At 37.6% G+C, this 17,256-nt stretch overlaps 1 protein-coding gene across 4 annotated transcripts in view; it reads left to right on the top strand.

Moving 5' to 3' along the window:
* Positions 1–17,256, top strand: part of chchd3a (coiled-coil-helix-coiled-coil-helix domain containing 3a) — an 81,804-nt gene that overhangs the window by 46,865 nt on the left and 17,683 nt on the right. For 2 of the 4 annotated variants that reach the window (XM_067391873.1, XM_067391871.1), the window contains 3 exons: positions 4,507–4,521; positions 7,130–7,213; positions 15,683–15,753. In XM_067391873.1, the coding sequence (XP_067247974.1) occupies positions 4,507–4,521; positions 7,130–7,213; positions 15,683–15,753 (170 nt within the window). The remainder of the gene's footprint in view (positions 1–4,506; positions 4,522–7,129; positions 7,214–15,682; positions 15,754–17,256) is intronic. The other 2 variants (XM_067391874.1, XM_067391872.1) reach the window with 1 other exon arrangement.

Genomic DNA, 17,256 nt, shown 5'->3' with positions numbered 1-17,256 from the left:
GTTTCACTTTTATTTCTCATACTCCCATCCCACTCCCTGTTCTTCATTAGTGGGATAATAGCGAGCAATTGGTCATGTGACTCAGTGGCCTTTGTTAGCAGTGTAATGTGATTATATGACCTGCAGGAGACTGAATGAGTGTGATGTGATGGAAATAATCCTGACAGGCTGTGTGACTGAGCGACGGAGGGCTGCCATATGCCCCCATGATGCATTGAATGAGAAGGAAAATCCCTGTGTGCACATCGGTGGAAGTGCCTCCCTGTCCTTTAATTGCTCATTGGATACGCTTTCACTGCGTTTGTCTTCTGGTCTGTAAATGCAGCTGCTCCGGCTGTGTGTGTGTGTGTGTGTGTGTGTGTGTTTTCAGGCTGAAGGTCAATGGCGGTAGCTGCATTTTTTTCCATTGAAAATTTGGAGCCGTAATGTCTCCTTGACTGATTACCCACAATGCTTCTCGCCCACGCAAGGGCCTCGATTGGCTCGCAGACTTGAATGCGTCTGTGTTTATGTGTGAGTGCCGGAGGGGAACAGTGCAGAGGTCAGATTTATTCTGCCAGAGGGTTGGACCGCTTCTGTTGAGGGCTGTGGGTGTTTTTGGAGAGCAGTTCTGTCTTCACTGCTGCAGGTGTGAGACTTGATTAAACTGTATTACACACATCCACACGCTTGCCATGGGCCAGGTAAACCTGCCTGAAATGTAAAATCAAAATCCATTTTTTATTTTCTTAATGCTTGTTGTTGGTCTCATTGTGAACAATGTACAAAAAAATCCGCTGACATCACTTATGCTGCGTTCACACCGAACGCGTCTGGGGCATCTGAGGCGTCTGATTTACATGTTAAGTCAATGTAAACGCGCGTCTAGGTGTCCTGCGGCGAGAATCAAGCGTCTAGCGCGGCGCGAATCGGCTGTTGACGCACGAATGGCGCGGCGCGAATTGAGCGTTCACGCGGCTGACGCGCAAATTGAGCGTCTGACGCCCAAAACGCCCAAGTTGAAAAATCTGAACTTTGGCGTAAATTCGCGGCGCGTTAACCAATCAGGGACTCTGCTTTGGTAGTAACATGTTTATGATGTGATCAGTGGTGGAGACCATACAAAGATGTAGCTGTGTGTGGCCACCCTGAGCTCTATGATGTGTCATTATATTTTTTTTATCGAGACATTGCCTGGAAGAGAATAAGCGAAGAAATCGGACAATCTGGTTACTTTTTGCATGATTTTAGCCGTTGATACTAGCCCACCTTCTAGCTAGCAAAAGTCGGCCGGCATAACCGGCATAAGAGTTAAATTGCCGCTACAGGTTTCCAACTGACGAGATTATGTGTTTATTCAGAGGATCTGTGCAGAAAGAGATGAAAGCCCCTCCCATGACGCGAATTCGCGTCTGAACACACTTTGTTTAGACGCGCAAATTGAGCGAATTTTACGCGCGTCTGAAGCGTCTGACTTCAAAATGTTCAAGCGTCCAGCTAGACGCGTCTGGCGCGAATTTGACGCCCCAGACGCGTTCGGTGTGAACGCAGCATTAGGCCTCATACATAGGCTATTTGATAATGCTGGCCACTAGCCAGATAGCTATTTTGAATTTGTTTTAAAGTGGACCTAATATGCTGCTTTTTAAAAGATGTAATATAAGTCTCTGGTGTCCCCAGAATGTGTTTGTGAAGTTTCAGCTCAAAATACCCCACAGATCATTTATTTTAGCTTGTCAAATTTGCCTCTATTTGGGTGTGAGCAAAAACATGCTGTTTTGTGTGTGTCCCTTTAAATGCAAATGAGCTGCTGCTCCCGCCCGCTTTCCAGAAGAGGGTGGAGCTTTAACAGCTCGCCTTTCTGTTGCTCAACAACAACAAAGCTGGAGAATCTCACGCAGCCAAAATGATGATTGTCAGTAACAGTGTTCAGCCTTACATTGTTCAAACCGGAATCGGACACTGATGGAGAGACAAAGAAAAAGTTATAACATAGAATGCAACTGGATGTTATTTATGCTCAAATAGCAACATTACACACTAACTAAAGTTAAAAAAGTGAAATCATAATCACTTTAACCACCCCTTCATCAGACACAACACATTTGGGCTTCATGCTGTTATGTAATGGCCATGGTCCAATCCCAAATCCCAGTTGGTATAAGCCACTCATTTATTTTATTTATTTTTTTTATTTTATTTTATTTTATTTTATTTTATATTTTTATTTTATTTTATTTATTTTATTTTGTTAACAATTGGAAATTTTGTGTGTGTGTAAGTGACAGTTATTTTAGTGTCATTGAAGTAATATTAGTTTTTCATTTATATTAAATTTTTCTTAGTTTTCATTTCAATTGTTTTGCATGATTGTTTTTTTTTTCATTTCATTTTTATTCATTTTTGATTTTAGTTATGGTTCTTTTGTACATCAAGTCAAACTAAATAAAAATGGCAAATGTTGCCTTACCAGCTAACTGAAATAAAATTTTCAGTTTGATTTTGTTTAATTTAAAGGTGCAGTATGTAAGAATTCTGTCCGCTAGAGGTCGCTAGAGGCCTATTCAAAACAAAAGCGTAGCTTGATGATGCAAAGTTTGAGCGTGGAATCTTGGGACATGTGGTCTTTACCTCAACGGCCAGTGCAAAAGAATTGGGATAGGACTCATGTTAATGGATGCGATTTATTAACGTTACTGTAGTATGAAGCAGAGCAGGACCGAATGTTGATGTGGGAGCTGAACGAGGCCGCTGGAACATATGCCTCACGAGCAGCAGAACTTTTATTATGCCACAGTCGCCGGCGCTGCTTCCATTTTTCCGGTCAATCCTATGAGGTAACACAGCTCTCTTTATCATATTAGATACATTTGAGAGTGTTCAAATTGTTATAACATTACTCGCTCGGCGGCTGCTGAGAAACACTGTTGCACACTGCAGTAAGATAGATCGATTTTAGAATATCATATTAAATGCATGGATAGCTTGTGTTGATAAATGGCATGCAATTAATTTTAAAATGTATTGTATGATGGAGAAAATACTGTATTACTGTTGCTAAAAATAAAGCTGCATCTGATTATGCTATGTTAGCTACTTGAAAATAGTGTTTTTCTCTGAGGCATGGTAAAGCATGGTACTCGCAAAAAAATCAAGAAAATGTAATTTTAAACAATAAGACTAAACGTGTTGAGCTATATAACAACAATTAGTTTTCTGTCTTTAAATATATCAAAACAGTTGTTCCCTTGTCTATTAAAATGTGTAATATATTAAAGCGTCTTTGGTGTTTCCATGGTTTCTACAAAATGAAACCGGAAACCGAGGGTAACGCGGGTATGATGCAATTGACAGGCGACTCCTCACACGTCCCGGAGCCTTGGTTAAAATAGCAATTTTCTCATGATTTACAAATAGTTGTAAACATTGGAAAATGGTAAGTACTCAAGTGAACAAAATATATAACACTGGCCTAGTGGTTTTTGGATATTTTACTGCAAAAATATTACACATTGCACGTTTATTTTAAGTAACTTTTTTTGTGGTTTCAGTTAATTATAAAAATCCTGGTAAGAGGATGAAAATGCAAAATTAGCAGTGTTTGCTAAGGCAAGCATCACTAATACTATTGTTCATACTTTCGTTTTATTAAACTTTGTAAAATATTAAACTTTAATAAACTCTAAAAGTCGCACATATGATTCATTAGATTTGAGTTTTTTTGGAAGAGCAAGCCATAAAATGTGTGGGGGGGAAAAATCCTGTAGACTTGCATTGAAGGATTGAACCAAACAACATTTAGCGACCATAATATCAGATACTTGAGGATCAATGGTTTCAATTTGGGTAAGCAAGCAACCGACTAGAAAACCACCTAGCAACATGAAAAAAACAACAACTCATAATACCTTTGCAACCACTTATCAATGCCCTGACAATAACCTTTAAGGCCCAAGCAAAAAGCAAGCAATTTTTTACAGCAAAATATAGTTTTAATAATGTCATGTGGTGATGTTACCTTTCCCATTCCAAAACGAATGAGAAATTTGCATGTACATCTGTGAGAAGATGAAAAAGTTTAATTTTCTTTGGGATTATTAACACTTCTTAGTGACCTAGAAATCACGGCAGACTTACCTGCGGGTTTATATATACACACAAGTCTGTGAGAAGTTCATCAGCGGCACAGGCCTCCATGAGCACTGGAGTTAAGCTCTGATGGAGATCGCTCCGCTCTGATTAGATTTAGATTAGATCAGATTTTCAGGGTTTAGATTTTAGATGAGATTTGTTGTGAAGAGCTTCTTCTCGCCTTGCAACAGTGTTTGATAACACAGAGCTGAACGTGCCATCTCTGTGTCCCTGCACTACAGCAACTCCCCGCTGCTTCACACTGCAGTCTCTGTGTGTATATGTGTGTGTGCTTCAGCCTTTGAATACTGAATATAATTATTATAGGAACTTTGTCGTTAAATTGCTGTTCTCTCTCTCTTTCTTTGTCCTTTTCTTTCTGCTCCCTCACTCCAGCAGATGGAGAGAAAGGTAAGGCACAAGAGAGGTTTGATTTATACATCCCATATCTGTCTCAACCTGCTTCCTGCTGCAGTACTGCATGCCTAAATGGACTATACCTCTCTCTCTTTCTGTGATTTACTGCTGAAATTGTTTCTAATCATCATTTTTCTTTCATTTGATGTCATCATGCCATTGTGTTTGTACACCAGCGCAGAAATTATTTTTCATTCTTGTTTCATTGTTGGAGCCACATTATTTAAATGCACAATGGGACACTTTTGTGTACAAAATAAATTAATCATGGGTAAATGTGAGTTGCTCAATTGCTGAGAACTTTTGTATGATGCTGCATACACGCTGCCGCATGTTAGTTTAAGTCCAAGATGGCCAGAACAACATAATATATTTTTTATTATTGGAAAACCCACCTGCAAAATATTAAGTGTGATTTGTGAAAGCAAATAACATTTTAGATAAAAATGCAAATATTTATTATATTTATTTTATATTTTAATCAATTTATTTTTGAAATTACTTAAAATTATATTGATTATCTCATTCATGGTCTCTTTCCATTTTTTTATTCCATGTTTTTTTTTTTTTTTTTAAAGGATAGGAAACAGAGCATAACAACTTCAGGGGTAAACTAACCTGGGAATAGTAGAAACACAATCAGAAAGCAATCTGAGTCTGTTTTCAACAGTCCTATACATTGAAGGCAGTAAATAAAACATTAAAATGAGTGAACATGGCTGTCAGCATACAGTATCTCCTCTCCGAGTGTGTTATAAATTAGTGAGGGTCACTTCCAGTCGCTGAAGGTCAGGAGTGACAGAGGGGGGAGAGGCATGTGCGATAGGACAGAGAATCACGGATAAGGCCATAAAGATTCTGTATTCTTCCACTGCTGATGTTATCGCTTTGTCTCTTGCATTCACACACACTAAGCCTCTAACACACAAAGATGGTTCCACTGAACGTTCCCTCATGAACCCTGTCATGAACTGATGCCCTTGGAAAAATCAAAGGTGTATGTCATCTCTCACAATGCCAGCAGAGTCCGTAATGACTCTCTTCAGGGTAGGGAATATCTACTGTGCTGCTATGTGTAAGGACTTAGATTAGTTATGATTGTGCCTGAAGAAATATATTCATGTTATGTTAATAGCTCCACTCGAAATTTCAATTATGTCATCATTTACACATGCTCATGTTGTTCCATAACTGACTTTCTTCCATGGAGCACAAAAGGAGAAATTTAACAGAATCTTTTACCAACAATAAAAGTAAATGGTGACCAAAGGCGCTCCACATGACTGATGTGCTGTAATATGCAAGTTTTTTTTTTTTTTTTTTTTTTTGAGGAAAAGACCAATATTTAAGTCATGTTTCACTATAAGTCTTAAAGTAGGTTTGAATATTAAAATGTGGTGTGTTCAGCTAAATCCTCCTACTTTTGATTTGTTTTAAGAAATAGCTCAAAACAACGTTTTTTTTATTAAAGATTTGAATATGTAATAATAATATTTTAATTTAATTAGTATATAATATTTAATATTATTTTTGTTAGTATTTGTGTACCATGTATTAAGTCGGTGCGATATTGACAAAAAAAATGATATCTCAATATTTTCTAGGAATTTGACAACAATAATTAGACAATATTTTGCTTAGTGTGTTAATGTGTTGGTACCTTGGCAGAGTTAGACCTGCCGTAGACAGCTGAATCCTAATGTTTTTGATATTCTTCATATTCTGTGTGGTTGTCAGTTCGCAGCAGTGATAGAAATTATCTTTTCCAATAAGTTTAAATGGATTTTCACCTTTTATGGGCAGTTTTACTTTTATAATGCCATTATTTAACCTAATTAAATGTATGCATCATATTTTGTGTCAAATTCTTACATTTATCATATAAATTAAATTAGAATAAGACTACACAATAGGGCTGTTACCAATCAAATGAAATCAGTGTCAACAAAATTCATTTTTGCAATGCAAAGTAAACAAAAGTTGCATCTGTAGTGGCATTTAGATGCATTTACCCAGACTGTTTAATGCAGCTCAGAGGGAACATGAATGCATATAGCCTGCAGTTACAAATGCATAAATAATGCTTTGTAGTTTTATATTGATATTTGAAATTATTTAAAAAATGAAAATATACTTTAAATGTGACATTATAACTGCCAGTAGATGGCAGCAAAGCACTGGTAATGAATGAGTCATTGACTTTCTACCGATTCATTTAAATGGCTGATTCATTCAGGAACAAAGCATTTGACTGTCTTAATAAGTGAGTCATTGAAATATTCATTCAAACGTTTTGTTTATTCAGTAAGTCAGAGACTCAAAACAGTCGTGTGGCTTTTTTTATTACATTTCTTTCTATTCTTCATATAAAGCTATCAAATTACTTCTGAAGGTTTGAATATAGCGAACAAGTCATCTTGTCAGCTGTTATATTATTTTATGGAGCTTGACTACCCATTTACTATCATTGAATGGAAAAGAGCAGCGTTAACATCCTGCTAAGCATCTCTTTTTGCTGTTTACTGAGGTTTTTCTTTCCTCTATAGTATACTGAAATTATATTGAATCCTATTGTGTGTGTGTATATGTGTGTTCTCCACAGGCTAGACAGTTGGAGGAGAGAGACAAAGAGCTCCGGAAGCAGGACGCCTTCTACAGAGAGCAAGTGGCCAAGCTGAAGGAAAGGGTATGACCTATACATTTGCAGTTACATTATCCACAGTTCCTGAATATATAGTGATGAACGCTAAAGCACTGCATTATTGCTAACATGATATGATAGCCGTAATTCTTGACAGTAAATTGCTAATGTCCTGAGCTATAGAGGCAGTTTGTGAGTCAGCCTGTCCTGTGTTATAGAGGCAGAGGTGAGACAGGCTGTCTTGCTCTACAATACCATGGTGAGGCAGGTTGTCTTGATCTGTAATGTACGGTTTAGGCCCCTCGGCAACCTTGCTCACTCATTTGTTGTGTCCTCAAACTGACACCCTCCTGCAGCTCATGGTCAGATTCTCCTCTGAGCCTCTGGGATGGGAGGCGTCCACCTCCCCTCACCTCAGACTCTTCGTCCTCAAACGGACACAAACTAAGCTCCCAGAAGGGGGAGTGAAAGTGTGTGCAAAAATGGTCGCTATCTAGTGTTGACCCATTTTAAAAGTGCATGTTGTGTGTCCATAGGTGTTTCAACAGTTTAGCCCTCTGTAACCATCTCTTGGTGCTTTTTCAACTCATCTGCAATTCACATACTTTAGTATTAGCAAAACATTAACATTTTTTTATTGTAATTTTTGGGAATGTAATGGCAAAATCTTTCGTCTTTCATCTTTCATCGACTAAGACTAATTTGATAGTTACCTTAATACAGACAATTATTAAATAATATTTTCATAATTTTACAGGTTGACTGAAATTGACACTCTATAAGCATATGATATTTACCATTCACCAATGTGCAGAACTTAGCACTGAACAAAAAACGCTGGCGTTTTGACCAGTGAGTGGATTCTAACTCAAACACATCCGATTGGCCATTCCTTTCAAGTAATCAACAGATATGTTTGTGATTGGCTACATTGCTCAATGCTGCAAAAACACATTGTAAATAGAAACCTTTGATGCACTGGATCGCTTGCCAAATGTTTCAGCAATAAACTATTATTACGGAGGAAAACTGATCCTAGACCAGCAGTTATGGGCAGCTTTTCCCTCTAAAAGCAATCAGAAGCTGCAGCGGGCAGGGGAGACTAGCTTACTCACGAACCACCTATGCTTGCACCTGTAAATTGTTTCATTTTATTTTAGTTGTTCTTGTTGCTTTTGTGCAATATCATTTTATTTTCCCGCAACCACACAAATGAATGTCTTAGCGCCTGCACCCACGCTCGACCATCAAATTTTGTCCCGTGTCGATAGTGCAAGTCTCTTCTTGAAAGCTTCCATTATGAGTTATTTACTGTAACTGCTTTTTTTGTTTGTTTGCACACTATAAAGGACAAGTCTGTGGTTATCGACAGTATGCCACAAATGCAGTCCATAGACTCTAGGAAAGAAAATAACCCAGAATATTATTTTAAAGCTCCATTTAGTCCGTGATTAGACTTCTCCTGTTTCCATGAAACTAGCTGATCTTGCACACGGCAGTCTCTCTGTCTCTTTACAAGGACAGCTTTCACTTCATTTCAGCTCTACATGCAGAGGTGTTATTGATCACACGCAGCTTCATCAATCACTTATCGAGCTTTGTTCAATATTCCCAGCACTGTGTCAACATATACACAAACACACACACAGACCTCAACCCTTCTGAGAGAGACACACTCAGCTGGACACTAGTGTGTCTGAGCCCAATGGGTTTGTGAATCATGATTTGTTGGTTAGACATCATAAATAATAAATGCTCTGGGTTTTACACAGGATGGTGGTCTAGAAAAGAGTTGGGTCCATATATACAATAAATGTACCATTCTATATAAAAGAAACACCAGATGCATATATAGTATTTTTTTTAAATTTTACCCTGACTGAAATAAGTAGGCAAAAGAGGTGTAGTCATATTATTCACTGCAAATGTTGACTTGCAGCCCTGCTCTCTTTGGTGTTTTTGTGTAAATTTGATGTCTGATTCATGACTGACTTAATAATTTTTTTTAATCAGATCAACGAATTAATAAGAATATCAAAACTCAAAATCAAACTTTGCTACTTCTCTCATGAGCATGCCTTTGGCAGATATCAAGATTAAATGATTACTTACATTTCTCATACAAATACTTTCAGGTAACTTTTAATATAGCGTATGAGTAGCATACCAATTTAGCCATTTCTTATGGTGTTTTTTTGTGTCCTTTTTGAAGCTTTAAATCTCCATTCATCATAATTCTGTGAAAATTAGTATGTTCCAGTATGTTCTTTAAAATCTTGTTACAATAATGGAGAGAAAGACTGTGGCTGTATATAAATGTCAATGTCGCAAAACATTCTGGGAACCACAAGATTGATTTTGGATGTACCACAATATTACAGTGTTTTTTCTTTTTTTTTCTTTTTCTATTCCTCCTTGTCTCTCCTCTCTATTGCAGTTTTCCCTAGCCTTTGGACTGTAACAATACCAGCAAAGAAAAAGAAAAGGAGAGTGAATGAGAGATACAGAGAGAGAAGAGAATAAAACGCTGATATATATTACATGTCTCTTTCAATTCAGTTTGCTCGTTTATCAGTGGCCTGCGTGTGACAGGCCGTCACAGCTCTGAGACGGCGACTGCCACCTCCAGCCTACTTATTGCCGTGGCGACTCAAATTGCCTCTGAAACAATATCTATATATGAACCGTACGCATATATACGCCTCAGATTTTCACTCAATACTCTGTGTAAAACAATCTCATATTTCAACTGACCGCTCTCCTCTTTTTTTCACCATTTCTTTTCTTTTTTTTGTCTACTCGGTTGCGTTATTAGAAGTTTTGTTTCTTTTTCCTAATGCTTCATGATAACAATGGAGAGCTGAAGTCTGGGCTGTTGTAGAAAGCTGCTAATACAGTGATTTTAGCCTGATCAATGGAATTTAAATGACCTCAAGGGCACTTGACTGCAGTGGCTTTGACTGGATGTTAGCCTGCTCATAAGAAGTTCTTCTTTTTTTAACACTTATTTCTTTTCTTCATTGTTATGGTCTGGCTTGATAATGTGTAAGAAAATCATAAAAAACATTGATCGCATATCAAGCCAGCCAGGCTTAGTGTTAAAATTCCCATAGTGCATTGCACCTGTCACTTAGTGTTATAAGATCTGGTGACAAGAGATGGGAATTGCAAGCTATTCTGTTCTGATCTCGTCTTGACATTCCCAGTTCCTTAATGATTCAATTAACAATTCCTTTATTATTTTTTAAGATGCAACTGCTGTTGTGTATACTAAACCAGAAAAACTAAACTAACACAATACTAAACTAACAATATTTTTGAGTTATGTATTTTAATATCTCTTACATTCAATTATAGTACCATATATAAAAAAAAAAACAAACAAAACAAAACTCTAATTTCTGGTATTGCAAAAACAATGATTGATGTATAAATTAATACGTTTTATTGAATAATAATAATAACTTATTATTATTATTATTATTATATTGATGATGATAATAATAATAAATAATTAAATGGTCTGCCATTCATTAGACAGCCAGATAACCGTATGTATGTATTATTATTATTGATAGTATTAATTATTATCATTAATTTTTAATGAAATCAGAACCAGTTCTCAATTGACCCGTCGTCGGGAGTTTGATTGACAGCCGATCTAACCAATCATAACGCCGAATCCGCCATTTTTGATTAACCTCGGTGGACGTGAACTTGAAAAATTGTGTGTTTTTATGTCTTTCTGCGTTTTAAACAGCATTCCTTCTCATGTTCTTTTATGTTTATTTAATGCTAGAAATAAACTAGTAGGAAGAGATGATTGGTTCACGAGCCTCTTGAGCTGAGGCACTACAGCAATCTGTCACGACACATTAAAGAGCCACAAAATGGTTTTTATTGTTCTAATTTCTTTAAAACAAATTACACAATTTGGAAGCTGGGACTTTGTTTAATATCACAAGTAACCTGTTCTGTGTTGTCTGTCGACATGTTGTCAGTGTCCTCTTTGCTCCGCGATGTATTTTACACTGCGTGTGGCATGACAGCGCTATGACTTGTTGGACAAAGCAACAGTTACTAAGGGGGGCGGGTCTTTGCAAAGGGTCACTTCCCAACCCTAATTCTGAGGGTGCAAAGTCAGTTTTTCAAGAGCCCGACTCTGTCTGAAATTCTCACTGGTCAACAGATTCCTGTATCAGAGTGCATTTGAATCCCCCCCCCCAAAAAACTTAATCACATAATGTAGCATAACTTTTGCTTACAACTTATACTCCATTCAAACTTTAGTACTGACTCTCATGGGCTGTTACCTAGCAACAATATATGATGTAGCTGTAGTAATCCGTAGTGATCCTACACATGCATTTGAATGTAAATAGCTCTTCTCTGCATGTAAAACTCTCTCTCTTTCTGTTTTCCATGCTTCTTGACAGCATTGTTAAGCGGAGAGTGTTAGTTGTTTTATTTGAGATCAATGTGTGGTCATTATATCTTCTTCCCTGTAGACAAGACACTGGAAAGGGACAGCGTCTGTCTCTGCACGAAGCCTCGTTAATTTAATTAGCAGAGTTTTATCTAGACAAGAGACACAGCTTGAGCTTTGCACTCACAGTCATGTACCCTTGTTTTTACTTCCAGCCCACAAGCATAGTAAAATTTAAATAGTTAAACGTTTCTTATCATTTGCTTGCTGTCTTGTCTTTCTAACCCCATATGGTGTTCTTTGTAAGTGGTAAAATGTCACTAATATGTCACTCTAAAAATGTTTTCCATGTTTGGACTGAATGCTTTTGCCATTGAGTTACAGCATTTGTGCTTATTTGGGACATTTCCACTCGTCTGTTTTGTTTCACAGTCTCCCGCAGTAAGAGGCAGCGATGGAAGGATTGACTCCACAGGCCTCTGTTCTGCTTTCCTTCCCTGTTTGCAGTCGCCAGCTTTGATTTGTTAAAGCTCGGTCTCGCGCCTCCGCCTGTGCACTGCGGAGCCAATATGGCTGCCGTGCTGTTGAGCCATAATGGCTGTCTCACCGGGGGTTTCCCTCCACATCCTCTCTGGTCTGTGAGAGATAACGCAGCCTGCTGATTACTGCACCACTGCTCAGATCTCTCATTATAAAGCCCGTGAGATTTAATTTGAACATGGGGTTGTTTCTCAAAACACCACCTTTATGCACCATCAGTCGCAGGAGTAGTTTTTAGAAGATTCTTTCATTAGTCCATAACACCCCTGTGTGCATCAGATTAAATAAAGTTTTATTTTACGATGCCTGTAAACAGAAGGTGAGAGAGGAGCTTCACTGCTGCTGTTTGGAATAGGTAAAGAACTGGATTTTTTTAGTAGTGCTTGCTATGGAAATGAATGATACTTAAAAAAATTTTTTATTGTGATACAACTGCAACATTATAACATCATACATATATAGATAGAGAAGGGGGGTCTTCAGGAGTCCTCTCTATGATTTGTTTGTTGGACCACATGACTTTGATTTTGCAGAAAAAAAGTGTTATATTATTAAAACAGTTTTGTCTGTTAGACCACATGACTTTGTCGGTCGCAACATGAGTTTGATTTTGCAGACAAACATGCTTTATTATTTCTTAAACATACATAAGAAGAAATAAAACACTTTTGTCTGCAAAATCAAAACCTCTCTATGACAAGATTTGTTTTTGCAACCAACAGACAAAAGTGTTTTATTTCTTAAATATTTATAAGAAGTAATTAAACACTTTTGGAAAATCAGTAGTCATGGTTCGACCAACAAGTCATGTGGTCCAACTGAAAAAAGTATTTTAACATTGAGAGGCTTTGATTTTGCAGACAAACGTGTTTTTTTTTTTTCTTCTTGAATATATTTAAGAAATAATAATAAAACACGTTTGTCTGCAAAATCATAGTCATGACCAACAAATTCATAGAGATGAGTACTGCAGACCCTCATGACTGTGTTAAGGTCAACAAGTCTCTTAAAATATCAGATAATTTGGTATTTTCATGACAAGGAAAGGTTAGTTCATGTAGTAAAATTTCATGTGGTGCTCTAGAATGTTTTTTTCACAAGATGTAATATAAGTCTAAGGTGTCCCCTGAATGTGTCTGAAGTTTCAGCTCAAAATACCCCATAGATGTTTTTTATAAAAAAAATTTAACTGCCTATTTTGGGGCATCATTAAATATGCGCTGATTCAGGCTGCGGCCCCTTTAAATCCTCGCGCTCCCCGCCCCCGAGCTCTCGACTATATTACAGTGCATAAACAAAGTTCACACAGCTAATATAACCCTCAAATGGATCTTTACAAAATGTTCGTCATTCATGCTGCATGCATGCTTCAGATCATGTGAGTATGGTATTTATTTGGATGTATTACATTTGATTCTGAATGAGTTTGAGGCTGTGCTCTGTGGCTAACAGGCTAAAGCTAACATTACACACTGATGGAGAGATTTATAAAGAATGAAGATGTGTTTATGAATTATACAGACTGCAAGTGTTTAAAAATGAAAATAGCGATGGCTCCATGAATATAGTAATAAACGATGGTAACTTTAACCACATTTAACAGTACAAATTAGAAACATGCTAACAAAACATTTAGAAAGACAATTTACAAACATCACTAAAAATATCATGTTATCATAGATCATGTCAGTTATTATTGCTCCATCTGCCATTTTTCGCTATTGTTCTTGCTTACCTAGTCTGTTGATTCAGCTGTGCACATCCAGACGTTCTGCCCTTGTGTAATGCCTTGAACATCAGCTGGCATATGCAAATATTGGGGGCGTGCATATTAATGATCCCGACTGTTATGTTACAGTCGGTGTTATGTTGAGATTCACCTGTTCTTCGGAGGTCTTTTAAACAAATTAGATTTATATAAGAAGGTGTTTGAGACTCACTGTATGTCATTTCCATGTACTGAACTCTTGTTATTCAACTATGCCAAGATAAATTCAATTTTAAATTCTATGGCACCTTTAATATTAATGAAATAATAATGCATAATACTTGTTAAAAAATACTTTTCAGCTTGAAAAATAAATATTAACAACTTTTTTAAAATAATGATTAAGATGTGAAAGATCTAGTTTTGTAATCATAACTTGGTACTCTGGCTATGACAGATCAGGGTTTAGGGTTTCGTAAAAGAGTATGTGGGTGGTAAACGTGCGCTCTTAGATTGATGGAGGGGCCTCTAAATCAGTGTGGCCCAACTCTGAAATCAAAATCAGCACATATCCCACTCTCTCATTAATCAAGGGAAAAGGCAGACCTCCCAAATTACACCGCCGCTCAGGTCAGGGGGTTTTAGTGTGTGTGTGTGTGTGTGTGGAGGTCCGACTCACTTTAATCAGTGTCTGTGCAGGCCAGCTCCCTATAGTGTGTAGCCCTCATTAGTGCTGACTCCTCCTATCAGATCAGCATTGTCACAACATGCTCTTAAAATCATTGCTGTTGTTCCCTTATACCAGGCCTCTCAGAGCCGAGTTCATACCTGATGCCGTCTTTTTTCTCTTAGTGCTGTTGTTGCAATAAAAGGCTTGATGGCATACTCATCTACTCAAGGGGAAATAAAACATTATTTTGGATCTTTGCAAATGTGCGAGTCGGTAACAATTGATGGAATCCAAATTGCTTATCTATCAGCCATTGGTAGGTTTGACAGGAAGCTGATTTTGGACTCTAGTACCACATCTCTGGTAGCAACTAGACAAATGGCTTCTACTTGACATGCAGTCCATCAGAAGCTATACAGTAGCTTCACTAAAAGCCTAAGATATAATTATTGATCCTCATGGTTGTTGTCTTTCATTTGTATTGATTGTGTGTGTGAGACAGTGAATGTGAGATGAACCTGTCTTGCTGTGATTGAAAGCTCTCTTTATGGATGTAGCTTGAGCAAGTTTTTGTTGTCACATCCTCAAATTCAGTCGTCCATCTGACATTCGGCCCATTTTCTTTGAAATGTCAGTTATCTTTTCGAATCGCCGACCTGAACGGTTTATCAAGGTCCATTCCAGGTTATAAGAACATTCATTTTTCCCCACCTACTCTTGACACACTTCACTAAGATCCTCATAAGTTTTTAGATTGCCATCATCTGTTATTGTGATGACCTTTTCATCTTTGTTGACGCTTTTTCTTTGATTTCCTCTCTTCTTTGAAATCTAAAAGCCAACAAAAGTCTTTGTGTTGTACGCCAGACAGCAATAATGCTTAAAAATTATAATTTTAATCTTTTTTTTTTCTTTCTTCTTTCATTTTTCTGTTGTACTGGTAGCTCAGAAAAGTGGAGGCTCAGTTGGGTTGGACCTGCTGCTGTTTTGAACCTTTGTGTTATTGGGAGCTTTTTATGTCTATAAATGTTCCCCTTCTTCTGTTCATACTGTGGGCGACAGCAAAAGGATTAGGAATACACATAAAAGCATAGATTTTAAATCTGAAAAGCAAAGGGATTTTCAGTAAATATTTCATTTTGACACATATTTTCACTCTCTCTTCCTCAGAGTGCCCAGTTCTACAAGGTGACCAATGAGAACTATCACAAGGCAGCAGATGAGGTCAACGCCAAGTTCAAGTGAGTTCAGAATGACATTCATCAGCTTAAAGTCCAACATTAATACAGCTTATATCCTATTCAGACAAAATACATTGTGCAAGTAGAATGCCTGTATGCAGATGTGATCACACACTGATACTGGATAGCTTCTTGGCTGCATTGCATATTTCACATTGAGCTTTTGTTCTAGCATCTCTTTCAGTTCCAATTTATTTAGCCACACAAGGCTGTAGTTATTTCTTTTAAAGGTGTGTTTCATTTCAAAAATGAAAATTCTAACACTATTTACTCTCCTTCCATTATTTCTAAACCTGTATGACTTAGTATCTTCTGTAGAACACAAAAGAAGACTTTTAGAGAATGTCCAAGCTGCTTACTTCCATACAACGAAAGCCATTGAAGACCAGGGTCACCATTATAAAAGTAGCCCAAATGAATTGTGCGCTATATTCTTCTGAAGCCATATAAAAGTGTTTGATGAACAGGTGTTATTAATGGAAAATCTTGTCTGACATCACTCACTTTCATTATATGGAGAATGTCTTACTATAAAATACCTCTAAATGTTAGAAGGAAAGTCCTACGGGTGTAAAAAGAAACACATGAGTGGTGGGAATTTCATTTTTGGTCAAACTATCCCTTTGAATCTACAAAAACATTTGCAGTCATGCTTTACTACCTCATCCGGAAACACACTAAAGATGTTTCCATCATCTCTTGTGACAAACTTCCATAAAGTCTTGTCATGAATGTGAAATCTTGGCCATTAGGCTACTGTAGCTGGAAACATGTAACTGAAGAGCCCTACAATTATAGGACATTTTGGCTCCATATGTCTTAATGTGGCCTATTAGCCCCAATAGTAATGCATGTTGGGAAAGGGGAAGTGAAGGGAGGCCAGCCTGTTTCAGGACTAGCCTGCGCTCACAAATCGCATTAGGCTGTCATTATCCCTCTTCCTCAGTGCCAACACGAGGATCATCGTCTCTTTAGAAATGTCAGAAATTGATTTGTGGTGTCCAGTGGGGCAGAATCAGGAGTGGGTAGGGGGGAGGTTGCGCGGCTAATGCTAAATTGCATTAAGAAATGCATTAAAATAGCATTAGCTTGACATGGTTATTCGTACAGGCCTGGACTGGGGTGTCATGTGATCGCTGTGGATGCTGTGATTGGCTGATTGCATTAGAGAGCTGCATTAGAGCGCTGTGATTGGATTACAGGGTAGAGGGAAAAGCGTGTGTGAGAGGGGTTTTTGTATATAATGAAATGTCTTCAGGGTCTGATGTTTCACGAGGAAAGACGCAAGCTTTACTGACTGCGAGAATAATGAGGTTTAACTGCATGTGCGTGAGAAAGAAGAAAAGAAACATAAAAGTCTCTGTATTATATGAATGATGGGCCACAGGTGTGTGTGTGTGTGTGTGTGTGTGTGTGTGTGTGTGTGTGTGTGTGTGTGTGTGTGTGTGTGTGTGTGTGTGTGTGTGTGTGTGTGTGTGTTTAGGTAGTACATTAAAAACACTT

Source organism: Chanodichthys erythropterus, chromosome 8 (assembly GCF_024489055.1).
Source record: "Chanodichthys erythropterus isolate Z2021 chromosome 8, ASM2448905v1, whole genome shotgun sequence".
In the NCBI taxonomy this organism is placed as follows: Eukaryota; Metazoa; Chordata; class Actinopteri; order Cypriniformes; family Xenocyprididae; genus Chanodichthys; species Chanodichthys erythropterus.
Note: the sequence above shows the minus strand (reverse complement) of the source record. Positions and strands in the feature narration are given on the sequence as shown.